General features: G+C 51.0%; 2 protein-coding genes across 6 annotated transcripts in view; one reads left to right on the top strand and one right to left on the bottom strand.

Moving 5' to 3' along the window:
* The first annotated feature begins 740 nt into the window (after window positions 1-740).
* Window positions 741-10,837, top strand: DNAJB13 (DnaJ heat shock protein family (Hsp40) member B13). Of its 3 annotated transcripts, none has more exons than XR_014788931.1 (8): window positions 741-862; window positions 2,656-2,759; window positions 4,675-4,833; window positions 6,239-6,396; window positions 7,269-7,382; window positions 7,676-7,789; window positions 9,164-9,328; window positions 10,016-10,247. XR_014788931.1 is itself a non-coding variant. In XM_084842383.1 (8 exons), the coding sequence occupies exons 1-8, from the start codon at window positions 795-797 to the stop codon at window positions 10,167-10,169; spliced, it is 948 nt and encodes a 315-aa protein (XP_084698509.1). In that variant the 5' UTR covers window positions 741-794; the 3' UTR covers window positions 10,170-10,837. The 3 variants fall into 3 exon arrangements, 2 of the variants coding, with proteins under 2 accessions (XP_084698509.1, XP_084698508.1); XM_084842383.1 differs by having other exon boundaries at window positions 9,252-9,328; window positions 10,016-10,837; XM_084842382.1 differs by having other exon boundaries at window positions 4,672-4,833; window positions 9,252-9,328; window positions 10,016-10,837.
* Window positions 10,831-12,839, bottom strand: part of UCP2 (uncoupling protein 2) — a 19,555-nt gene continuing 17,546 nt past the window's right edge. For 2 of the 3 annotated variants that reach the window (XM_084842384.1, XM_084842385.1), the window contains exon 8: window positions 10,831-12,780. In XM_084842384.1, the coding sequence (XP_084698510.1) occupies window positions 12,666-12,780 (115 nt within the window). In that variant the 3' untranslated portion in view covers window positions 10,831-12,665. The remainder of the gene's footprint in view (window positions 12,781-12,839) is intronic. The other variant, XR_014788932.1, reaches the window with a different exon arrangement.

Raw genomic sequence — 12,839 nt, 5'->3', positions numbered from 1 at the left:
ATCTGTGAAAGATCGGAAGGTAAATGAGCCCAGTCCTGTAAAAATTGTAACATCTCATTTACTCGATTTGATTTCTACCCGCCTTCCTACCAAGAAAAACGGCGCTCAAGCCGGCTTACAACCATAAAACCTGATTAAAACAATACTAAAACAAATGCATTAAAACACAATTAAAAACACAACCAGCTTTACACGCCCAAAGCCTGCTTGAATGAAGAATGGGCCAGTGTGTGGTGTAGTGGCAAGAGCGTCGGACTGGGAGCCGGGAGATCCGGGTTCTAGTCCCCACTCGGCCATGGAAGCTCACTGGGTGACTTTGGGCCAGTCACAGACTCTCAGCCCAACCCACCTCGCAGGGTTGTTGTTGTGAGGATAAAACAGAGAGGAGGAGGAGGATCATGTAAGCCGCCTTGGGTTCCTTGCAAGAGGAAAAAAAAGGCGGGACATAAATGCAATAAAATAAAGAAAGAAAGAAGTCAGGCTACAACCAGGAAAGCGCTAGCATTTCTTTTCGTTTTGTTCTGCGGCGCCAGGGCATTAGAGCGGCTTCTCCCACCCTGGTGCCCTCCAGATATTTTAGACTGCAATTCCCATCATCCCCAGGCAGAGCGGCCAATGGCAGGCTGGGAAGGTGGGGGTGGCGGAGCAGCACGACGGAGGGCGCCCGGCTGGGGACGGGGGGCAAAAGGGGCCCGCGGGCTGCTCACGCCCCGCGAGGACTACCGCTCCCGCCATGCACCGGGCCTCGGCGGCGCCCATAGCAACGGGAGGCCCGAGCAGGAGCCGCCGCCGCGATGGGGCAGGACTACTACGCCGTGCTGGAGCTCACCCGCAGCGCCAAGGACGCCGACGTCAAGAAGGCGTGAGCCCCGGGAGCGGGCGGGGTGGGAGCCTCGCGTGTGCGCTTACGCGTGTACGTTGCACGTGTGCATGCATGATGCAGGCGTGTGCGCGCGCGCGCGCGCGATCTACGTGTGCGTAATGTGCCTTCGCTATCTGTGTATCAGGAATGTGTGAATGCCTGTCTCTGGTCTCTGTGTTATGCCTGGCTACATATGGAGAGACGAGGGTTCGCATGACCCACCCAGCGCATTGAAAGAACACGTGGAAGGGGTCGCGGGCTCTGCCCCTGGCGGCCACAGCGGGCCCGGCCCCTGATGTGCAGGCTTTCGGCCAGGGTGTGAAGGGGCCCATGCGCAAATCTTAGGCCCCCCAGTTTGGGGGGAGGAGGGCTGAACCCCCTTATGCGTTACACATGTACAACATATGACGCTATATGTTGCGTGTCATTTTCCCCTGAGGAAGATGGACCGTGTCCACGAACACTTCTGCCACGATGCGTCCATTAGACTCTACGGTGCTGCAGGACTCCGGGGGGTCCGTGTGTCGTTTGTGTGTTCGCTTGAAAGTTGTGCATCCCGCCGGTCTGCTGACAATAAGTGAAAATTAATACCCAATAAGGACAAGATTCCTTTTTAAAGGCAGCAGTGACTGGGGGGGGGGGGGGCGGTGATGGTGCAAGAGGCCCCCTGTCCAGCCCAGATGTTCCAGCTGCTGCTCTTCAAGGCTCTGTGATGACCATAGGGGAGAATGGCCCCACTCCAAGTGCGCCACCTGGCAACCAGGTAGCCCCCCCCAGGCAGCCGGACAGGCCGCAGTGCTCCCTGCAGGCTCTCAGGTGGGGTAGGAAATCTCCACTCCCCAGACCTTAGATGCTGCTGCGCGTATATTATGCGTATATAATATGTGCGTGGGGGGGGGGGTGTATACGTGTGTATACATATGTATATGTGCATGCATGTATATAATATATATATGGAGTTTGCATTCTGTATGGCTGCCAGCCAGGGTGAGCGTAAAAATGTGCCCATGTATTAGATCATGGGATCACATCCAGCCCCCAGGGTTCCCATTCTGGCCTTCCATGGTTTCCCAGACAGCCCCACCCCCTCTCCACTGGCCCCACCCCCTCTCCCCCAACCACCGATTGGTTGGTGGTTCCCAGCTTGTGTTCAGGTTCCCCCCAAGGCTTAGTTGCTGGAAGAAAGAGCTTTGCATGAAAACAGGCTGGTACTTTTTGGCCCCACCCCTTTTGCCTTTGGCCCTGCCCACCACTGCAATGTGGCCCCCGAGAACTTCTCGAAAATGGAATTTGGCCCTCGGTCTGAAAGAGGTTCTGCAGCCCTGTATTATATTCTCCACACACCATACACACTCCGGGAGAGAGCGGAGGACAGGAAGGCCTGGCGTGCTATGGTCCATGGGGTCACAAAGAGTCGGACACGACTGAACGACTGAACAACAACAACAGTTATATTCTAGCACATCTATGGCAGCCTCCCCCAACCCAGCACCCTCCAGACATGTTGGGCTCCCATGACCAATGGCCATGCTGGCTGAGGATGATGGGAGTTGTGGTCCAAGACACCTGGAGGGTTCCCAGCTGGGGAAGACTGATCTGTGGTGTGGCCCCACTTGACCAACATTGTACAATTTGGGTCATTCCCTTTTTGTATTCCATAAGGACACAGGAAGAGCCCTGCTGGATCAGAGCAAATGTCCATCTAGTTCAGCTTCCTGTTGCCCACAGTGCCCCCTCCCTCTCCCCCCGCTCCCCCAGACTTAAAGGCTTCCACCCCATTTTGTGTTTTGCAGTTATCGGAAGCTGGCATTGAAGTATCACCCTTATAAGAATAAGGAGCCCTGGGCACCAGAAAAGTTCAAGCAGCTGGCTGAAGCCTACGATATCTTGAGTGATCGTAAGTAGGAGGTGATTCTTTTCATCCCAGTGCTCTGTGCGCCATTTGAGAAGGGCCTGCAAACCGGAAGACCTCTGCAGGTGTAATATATGAGGACACTGAAGGAACATAGGAAGCCACCTTATCCTGGATCAGTCACATTTATATTTATACCACTTTATCAGTCGTGGCTTTCCCCAAAGAATCCTGGGAATTATAGTCTGGTGAGAGTGCAAAGGATCCCTGATTCCTAGCTCCCCCTTGCAGAGCTACAGTTCCCAGTGGGGGTTCCCTGTGCGGAGATAATGGCTATTAAATGAATTTGGGCCTGAGGTGTAGATGTGCCCTGTGAATCAAAGGATGAACACAAAGGGCAGCCCCCGGAAAAAAAAAAAAAATAGGGATGAGCAAAGTGCATTTCTTGGGTTGGGGGCAGTGATCTTTGTCCCATATCTTAGATTTCTGATGAAAAGAACAGTATATTTCACATTAATGCTCCCATCCTAAAGATATTGGGTTGGATCCAGATTTAGGCCTATGCAGTCGGGCTGATGGGAGCAGACTTTCTTGCCCCCTCTTCCCCATCACAGCCCCGTTAGTCCCCCTAAAATGCTACACAGATGGTAGGGGAACCCTGCTGAATGGGATAGGCTGTGGGGGGGCATCCTCTAAAATTGGGTGGAGGCATCTTCAGTGAGTGGAGCTCTACCCAATTTTGGAGGATCCCTTTTCCCCCTGCATCACAGCCTACCCTATTCTATGGGGTCTCTCAACCCTCCATGTAGCATTTTCGGGGGGCTAAAGGGGCTGCTGGGGGGGGACAAGAAAGGAAGCTTCTGCCAGGCCAGTTGCACACATGTAAATTGGGATCTAACCCATTTTCTCTAAAGTAAGTCCTAATGATTTGACAAAGTTAATTTTGAAGCATGCATGTTGACATTTCTCAGGATATATTGATGGATGATACTAAAGAAAAGCATTCTTAGTATGTGAAAAACATCCTTCCTTCGAGTAACAACGGGGATCCAGCAATCATGGCAGCTGGTGGTGGTGGTGATGATTTCCTTGTGTAGGGCCACCTTTGATGTACACATTTGTAATGAGATCGTGTGCATGCCCAGTTGTATAGGCTCGTGTGTGTGCATGTATGTGTGTTTAACTTCCTGCGATTGTGTCAGAAAAAATATGTGTGGAATTATGCTGAAAAAGGTGGACAAATTTTGGGGTGGGTGGGGGTGGGGAGAAGACAGAATAGAGGAAGGAGAGGGAAACCGTGATGGGTGGGAAAGAGGAAGGAAAAGCGGGGATGTGTATATGTGTTTGTGTCTGCAGTGGTGTAGTGGAGCCAGGGCTCACGGGGACACAGTGCCGGCCCTTTTTTTATTATCAAGGATGCTGATGTCATCTGCACCTCCCCACAGACTTCCGTGTTCCCGCTGACCTGAGCTGCAATCCTCATGGTATCTGTGGGGAAATGAATTTTCCCAGTAACAATATATTGTTCCCTGTTTTGGGATGGCTTGGTCTGAAATGGACAATGAAGACCCATTGGCTTTACAAAAGTCCTGCTCCTGGTGGAGATGAAAAGGGCTAGCAGTGATTTGCTGATATGGATCAACACAGCAGCCTGCATTTTTGGAGTCTCTTTAGGGGTGTGGCTACAGGGACTGTCATGTTTGAAGTCTGCACTTCAAACTTTACCGCTCGCGTGTGTGTGCGTGAGGAAAAAAGAGGCTGATAACCCTCCACCTCCCTTGCTTCCCACAGCTCCAAATAATCTCTTGCAAGTCCCAGCTTGTTTACCATTTATTATATAAATAATTGAAATAAATAATAAATACCATTTTACCGTGTGTGTGTGTGTGTGTATATTTGCATGCCCACAAAATCCCCCCTCCCCTGACCAAATGCATGGTGTCTCCTTGCTCCTCAGCAGTGAAGAAGAGCATTTATGATAAATTTTCAGAAGAAGGCCTCAAAGGAGGGATTCCCTTGGAGTTTGGGATCGACACCCCCTGGACGGAAGGCTACGTGTTCCATGGAAACCCAGAGAAAGTCTTCCGGGAGTTCTTCGGCGGAGACAACCCCTTTGCCGGTAGGCCCGAGCGCCACCCTTGGTCAAAATATCTCCTTTGTCTTGGATCTCACTTACCTGGTCTCTTTAGCCCAGAATTGTCTGCTCTGGCTGTCAACAGATCTCCAAGGGGTCTTTCCAGAAGCCAGCAGCAGCAGATGGTCTGTCTCATGGTTATTAAGCGCCAGCTGGAATCGCTCCAGCCAAACGTATCGCAGACACCCTGGATTTGTGACTCCTACAGGATTGAAAACTCTTCCAATCAGGATTAGCAGAAAGGGGTTACTTCCTTAGCCAGTGGGAGGAAAGGAATGAAAACGAATCAATCCTAGTAGAGTCGGCAAATGAGCTTTTGGGACCTCATGTGCATGAAGGTAGACAGTGACTTCACCCTGCCTACAATGCACATCTCGGACTGACATGCTGTCAGCATCTGTGTACTTCCCACCGGTGTAAATCAGATGGAGTGTTAGTATTACTTTAGGTGCCACTGCTGGTGTCAGCAATGAGCCGCCCTCTAGTGAGAACAGAGCACTTCCAGGGACAGCTGTGCTGCCTCCAGGATCAGAGGCAGTGAGCCTGTGTACACCAGCTGCTGGGGAACCTGGGCAGGAGGGCGCTGTTGCACTCCTGTCCTGCTGGTGGCTTTCCCGTGGGCAGCTGGTTGGCCACTGTGTGAACAGAGTTCTGGGCTAGATGGACCCTTGGTCTGATCCAGCAGGACTCTTCTTATGTTCATTATGGAACTCTCTCCTATGCTTGCTTGCCCTGCCCTGTTGCAATCTTTAGGCAAGTGGAGAAAACATCTCTTTTTTCATGGCCTCAGAACTGTATGTCTGTATGTGTATATGTACATGTGTGTGGAGAGAGAGAACATATCATCAAACAACAATAAAATTAATCCAGCTTTCCCCAACCTGGTGCCCTCCAGATGTATTAGATTACAGCTCCCATCATCCCCAGCCAGCATGGCACCAGGTCAGGGAAGGCTGCTGTAGCCTACTAGAGAGTAAGCCTCACTGAACTCCATGGGATTTTCCTCTGAGTGGACATGTTCAGTGCTGTGCTATAATATAACTTTAAATATTTAAATGAAGATTTTCAGGATGGGACTGATGTTGTTTTGCTTGCTATGTACTTGGTTCCAAACAACTTCCTACAAAGATGCCATCTCTTTAGGAGATATACCCTAAAAGCTGCCCTGAACGTTCCATCACAAAGAGGAAGCCCAGCACGACACACTTTGCTCTTTTGTGACTCTGAGCAGTGATGTTTATTCAGCCTCCTTTTGTTGAGGCGTTCAGGACTGCCAAACATCTCATCCTCCAAGCTGCCCTATTTTGCACTAAGAAGACATTATGTTTTTAGTAAAGTTAGTGATTTTTTACACACACACACCCTGCAATACTATATTTTTCTGGCATAGAGTTCTACACTGGAGAAGGGGGTGAAGTGAACATGGCTTTTGGGGGGCTGCGAGGAAGGGGAATGAAGAAGCAGGACCCCCCAATCGAGCGAGATCTCTACCTTTCGCTGGAAGACTTGTTCTATGGATGCACCAAGAAAATCAAGATCTCACGCAGGGTAAGGAAAGAAACTCTGTGGCCAGCTAGGAGGGGCTTCACAGCCACATCAAGGTGGCGATTCTGTACTAAAGCATTCCAGATACCACAGATGGAAAAGCAAGATTTGGGGACCATTCTAATGATGTCCCTGTGTGTGCGTGCATGTGTACGTGAGAGAGAGGGAGAGAGACTCATTAAATCATTCCACTGGCTTCCTGTCTGCTCTTGGATGCATCACAGAGTCCTTGTTACCCCTCTTTCTGGCTTTGCCCCCTTACCTCTCCTGCCTCACATCCCGATCCATCCCTGCTCGTGACCCTTGCTCCACCATCTGAAGGTCTCCTCCTCCCTCCAATGATGCCACTGTTTCTCCCTTGTTGCCTTCTATAACTGGGAGTGCTTTCCTGACCACCTGCGGGATGCCCTTTCTCTTCCTTCAAAGCCCACCTTTTCCCCATGAAGCCTCTGGCACAGCACATTATTCCGCATCCCCCACTGAAATGAAACCAAAGGATGTGTAAATGAAATAAACACAGATTCTCCTTCTCTTTGCCTCCACTTCCCTGCCCTTCCTCTGTGGTTTCTTCTGTGCTAGGTTTTGGATTGTCAACGCCTTGGGGCAGATACCTTTCTTACTCTGGACTATAAAGCGTCTTTCACAGTGATGGCGCCACATGAATAAACAGCAGAGAGGGCTTGCAAGGGAGAGCCAGTGTTTAGCTTATTACATAAGACTGAGGTGCCTTCTTTCTTCCTGAGATTTCTTTCCAGTTTACTATTTGGTATGGCCTGGATGGTTACCCCAAGCGCCTCCGTTTCATTACCGCCTCCCTGTCAGCTGGCTTGGCCAGGCATTGGGGGATTTGCACGCCTGCTTTCTAAACCCCTCAGGTGATGAATGAAGATGGCCACGCTTCCACGATTAAAGATAAGATTCTCACGATCGATGTGCAGCCAGGGTGGAAACAAGGAACCAGGATCACATTTAAAGAAGAAGGAGATCAGGTAATGCATGGGGGCGGGGTGGCTGTGGTCTTTTATTCCCCGTCCATTGTTCTCTCTCGGTATCTGCTTTTATGCTGTGCTGCTTCCTACTCTAGGCTTAACTTAGAGGCTGTATGTAAGATCTGGTGGAAGTTCAACTGATGCAGCATTTCCCAGATGGGGAAACCTCACCTGTTTGTGCTGCTCAGACCAGGACCAGGGGAGGGGGAGCATTTCCTGCCCTTCAGACAGGACCCAGCCCTGCCTGAACCTCCCCCATACCCCCTTGGGCTTCTTAATGTCCTTTATTGTAGGGCCCAAATATTATCCCAGCGGACATCATCTTTATCGTAAAGGAGAAGCTCCATCCCAGGTTTAAAAGAGAGGACGACAATTTGATCTACGTGGCCAGCCTCCCTCTGGGAAAGGTAACAAAGGCATTGCAAACCAGTGGCGTCCCTGTGGAAAGGGTGACCCAGCCAATCCCTCTCCCCCCGCGGCCCCTCCCTGAGTGTCTGCAGAATGTCCCTGTGCTCCATCCAGCATGTTTGCACTGTCTGATGTGCCATTTGCAAGCTCGCTGTTAATAGAATTGGGGGGGGGGTCCAGTAGCCCACATGCACATGCACACCCCACCGGCAGCGGCGGACAGACTTGCAGGCCCTCCTTCGTTTTTCACTAGAGCTCCGAGACAGTGCTTCTGTGCTGCCCCACTTTTACCCACCCACACAGGCTGGCTTGCAGTTTCACTCTAGCTTTGCCGTCCCCATAAGGGACTAAAATGCCCTGTTAGCCATTCTGACTTAGGCCAGGCAGTCGTCCTCAAGCTGTGCCAAAGGCCAGTAGTGCACCACGGTGGACCTGGAGTGGCTGCTCTACATGATCCCACCTCTGCTGGGCATAGACAGTTCTCTCTCCTCTCTGCATTGGGCATCATTGGATCGTTCAGTCACTCCAGCTGCAGAGACTCAGAATTACCCTTTCTCCAAAGAGGCTGCATGTTGCCCCTCTGCATGAACCCCAGCTATGGTTTGGGCCTGTTTGCACTCAAGGGGCACGCCCAGTGGGAACACAGAGGGCGGCTTCCACCAAGAGTAGGTCATTCTTAGCCTTGCACCTGCTCAAATCCAGCCTTTTGGGGTGCAAGCAGCAAGCAAACCTCCCATTTTAGCCCAGAAATCAATAGCCCCTCAGCTATCAGGAATGTGGGGAACAATCTAAATATGAGCCAACAATGTGATGTGGCTGCAAAAAAGGCCAGTGCTCTTTTGGGCTGCATTAATAGAAGCATAGCTTCCAAATCCCAGGAAGTACTAGTTCTCCTCTACTCAGCACTGGTTAGGCCTCATCTGGAGTACTGTGTACAGTTCTGGGCACCACATTTTAAGAAGGATGCAGACAAACTGGAGAGGGTTCAGAGGAGGGCAATGAAGATGATCAGGGGACTGGAAACAAAACCCTATGATTGAGGACAGACTGAAATAACTGGGCATGTTTTAGCCTTGCGAGGAGAAGACTGAGGGGAGATAGGATAGCGCTCTTCAAGTACCTGAAAGGTTGTCACAGAGGAGGGCCAGAATCTCTTCTCGATCATCCCAGAGTTCAGGACACGGAATAATGGGTTCAAGTTACAGGAAGCCAGATTCTGACCAAACATCAGGAAAAACTCCCTGTTAGAGCAATAAGACAATGGAACCCATTCCCTAGGGAGGTGGTGGGCTCTCCCACACTGGAGGCATTCAAGATGAGGCTGGACAGCCACCTGTCAGGGATGCTCTGACTTGGATTCCTGTGTTGAGCAGGGGATTGGACTCGAGGGTCTTACAGGCTCCTTCCAACCATACTGTTCTATGATTCTGTGAACGCCCTAGCCTCTGGTGTGTCTCACAGGCTCTGATTGGTTGCACCGTGGATGTGAGGACGCTGGACGAGAGACTGCTCAACATCCCCATCAATGACATTGTCAAGTAAGTGCTGGCCAGGGCCCTTGTCCTGGGGGATGGGGGGGCATTAGTTGCCAGCTGTGGAAGCCTGAACTCCTGGCCCAGCAAGAGGCAGCAGCACAGTGCCATCACGGGCTGCCGTGAAGAGCGTTTTCCTGCACAAGGCAGTTCCACCATTTCAGAGGAAGATGAGGGAAGTGCGGCCACAGCCTTGGGGCACAGGCCTGCACAGGATTACGTGGAAGTTGAGTCCCCCACCCCCAAGCTCAGTATGCCTTACTCCCAAGTAAGTGTGCAAAGGATCACAGCCTCAGATAGACTTTCGTCCTGTGTACGAAAGGAAGCTAAAAGACAGTCTCATAGAACTGGCTGTGAAAACCAACACCACAGTTGGGAAAGAGGGGTGGGGAAAATTCTTTATGTGGCCCAGTCTTCCCCCCACCTGGGGCTCTCCAGATGGATTGGATTGCAACTCCCATCATTCTTATCTGGGAAAGATGGGAGTTGCGGTCCAACACATCTGGAGGGCACTAGGCTGGAGCAGGCTGCTATAGAGAGGCAGAGTTCTTCCCTTCTCCCCCCCCCCCATCCCCTGCCCCACCAGCTGCCAGGGCTGCATTGTCTTAAAGTCACCAGAGCTTTCTCCAGTCCACTCTCCCCCCACCCCCCATGAACCTTCCCCTGACTCTGGCCTCTGTCTTGCCTTCACAGCCCCAAGTACTTCAAAGTCGTGCCAGGAGAAGGGATGCCCTTGTCCAGGGACCCCACCTGCAAGGGGGACCTGATCATGTACTTCAACATTCTCTTCCCTGCAAGGCTCACCCCAGCCAAGAAGGATCTCCTACGAGAGGCCCTCTTGATGTGAGCAGCAGCACTGGCGACAAGGAAGGCCATGCCTTCGCTTCCCTCAAGCCCGTAAAGCAGTAAAGTCTATTTTATTCAGATTCTGCCTCCGCTTTTGCTACTGATTGTATGGGGACAATGTGCATGCCCCCCTCAAACGATGCATCCAGCTCCTGCAATGGGACTTAGATGAATGTCCCAATGGAGAGGCACATGGATTATGGATGCAGACGGCTGCTTCCATGCACAGATCGCTGCTGCTGGATCCAGATTTCTCTCAGAACTTTGTGTTTTTAAATGGACCTCTGTGGGTTGCAACCACATAGAAAGTTTTAATCTGTGCTACACAAAACAGCAGTGCAACTACTACCTGGGTCCATACTTGGTGTTAGATGCCCAAGAACAAAAGCCAGATCCTTATGGAGGAGAGCATAACGCAGGGCCCCCAAGCCAGCTAATGTCTGTGTTCATCCAGGTACGTGCATGCTTGCTTGGATTTACATGCTACATAATAGACCAGCCTTCCCCAAGGTGGTGCCCTCCAGATGTTTTTGACTTCAACTCCCATCATGGCCAATGGTCAGGAATGCTGGGAGTTGTAGTCTAAAACATCTGGAAGGCGCCAAGTTAGGGAAGGGTGCAATATACAATTTGATGGGGGGAGGGAAATTGCACAGTCCAGAGCAGTTTCGCTTTCTACTTTATTTTTAAAAAATGAGACATGCACAGCACAAAGTCCTTTTCTTTAAAAGAGAGAATCCCATCGCCACTTTGCACCATCACAAATAGCTTCACAGAAAGGTAACACATAAAAAGCCTGAGTGCATTTTCTCCATTTAACGTTAAAAAACTGTAGAAGTTACAGTTACAAGACCTTCCTGAAGCCCTGCAGAGCCTTGCTTAATCGTCACTCCCCAGGTCAGGACCGTGGAACAGCAGAGACCCCCCACCCCACCCCAAGGACCATCTGGGCTGCGAATCAGAGAACGATTTCAGCCAAGAAGGACAGCGCTGCCAGCCACTGGAGCAGCCTTCCCCAACCTAAAGCCTTCCAGGGTTATGATGGCTGCGGACGATGGGAGATGTAACCCAAAAGATCCGAAGGGCGCCAGACCGGGGAAGGCTGTGTTCAAGCAGGTGGTAGAGCAGCCCCTCCCCCTGCTCAGCTGGCCAGCAGCCTTCTCAGAGTTGCAAATGAGTGACCCAAAAGGGGCCAGAGCAATTTTTCCTCCCTACTGGGGACCGGCCTCTAGTGGCGCACCCATTTCTATCCCTTTCAGCTGCTTGACAGAAGCCCACCACAGGGGCCCTGCAGGGAATCGCATAAGCATCTTGCTCTTCATCTCCTTCACAAGTCTGGGTTCCTCGAGAGCTCGGTTCTCAAATTTGCTCCCCCTCATTGGCAGAGGGGTGGGACGCCAGCTGCAAGGTGCGGCCTTTTGCTCCAAGCCACCCAGCTCAGTTCCTTAAAAAGCACCTTCTGCTATGTCGCACAAAGGGTCTCTTTTGAGATGTCCAAACAGTCTCTTCTCCAACAGGCGCGCACATCTTTAAGAGGCGCCTGCCCCTTCAGGTACATGCCCGGGTCAAAGGCCAAAGCACAAAGGACTACTGCCACTCACTCGCTTCATCATAAGCAACTCTGGGGGGTGTAAGAGCTTAGTTTGCAGGAAACTACACAGAAGGTGCACGGAAGAATTCCCTCAGGGCTGCTCCAGTTGTGGGGAGCTGCAAAAGACACACCCATTTGGTGCTCCTGCCCAGAGTAAGACTGCTTAAAAAAAATGAATGATTTTGAGTGGGAAAGGGTGGGAAGGAAGCTGTGTTTTAAATCCCCATCACCAGTCACTTTATTGGACAGGCTTCCCCAACCCAGCACCATCCAAATGTGCTAGACCACAGCTCCCACCATTCCCAGCCATAATGACAGTGGTAATCTAGCACATCTGGAGAGTGTGCTGGGTTGGAAAAGGCTGTTACAGGGAAATGGCAGTATCCAGGATGTATCTCAACATGTCTACTTGGAGCCAAACTATTGTGATGCATGATTTCAGCACTTTTTTCCCGCCTGAGGGGAAAACCCACCTCTGGAAAACTGGCCAACTGTTGTCTCTTGTACAGCCTTTATCAAAGCACCCTAAATCTAACAAATCTATACTTTAAAAACTTTTGTCCATGAGTGTCTACATAGAAGCTGAATGGGAGATTGCATGCAGCTCCACAAGTCGAGCCCCACGGTCTAAAAACAAAGTGCTTCCATCAAAGAGGCAAATTTTAAAAGGGGAAAATGGAGAGAGGCTGGACAAGAACACGTTAAAAACCCATCGTTTAAGAGAAGTAGCCAGGAGCACCTGGTCACCATAGACCAGAAGCCACAAATGTTAAGACAAAGGTTGTTTTAAATACATGGGGAAGGCTGTATGGGGAGGCAGAAACACATAGATGGGGGGTGGAGGGTGGGATCAAAATTGAGGGCTTGTGCATGAGCAAGATCTGTAAACTGCACCCGACCGCAGGCTCAGAAAGGGGCCTCCCAAGATCCACGGGCTGCCATCATAGCACGTTTCAGCTGCTCATAGGTCACAAACATCACCACATTCCAGGATCCCAGCCGCAGAAACGAAGGTGTAAAGCTAGAACAGACCAGGCAAGGAAAAGGAGCTGCTGTTAGACCCTCTGAGCAAATGGAAAG

Source organism: Heloderma suspectum, chromosome 3, assembly GCF_057233095.1.
Source record: "Heloderma suspectum isolate Gila_16-S chromosome 3, 16-S_ref, whole genome shotgun sequence".
Taxonomy (NCBI): domain Eukaryota; kingdom Metazoa; phylum Chordata; class Lepidosauria; order Squamata; family Helodermatidae; genus Heloderma; species Heloderma suspectum.
Note: the sequence above shows the minus strand (reverse complement) of the source record. Positions and strands in the feature narration are given on the sequence as shown.

Bases quoted from the DNA above. Each gene is read 5' to 3' on its own strand.
- DNAJB13 (XM_084842382.1), top strand. From the start codon at position 795: ATGGGGCAGGACTACTACGCCGTGCTGGAGCTCACCCGCAGCGCCAAG. The intron at 7,790-9,251 runs GTAACAAAGGCA...TGTGTCTCACAG, and splicing joins CCAGCCTCCCTCTGGGAAAG to GCTCTGATTGGTTGCACCGT. The intron at 9,329-10,015 runs GTAAGTGCTGGC...TTGCCTTCACAG, and splicing joins CCCATCAATGACATTGTCAA to CCCCAAGTACTTCAAAGTCG.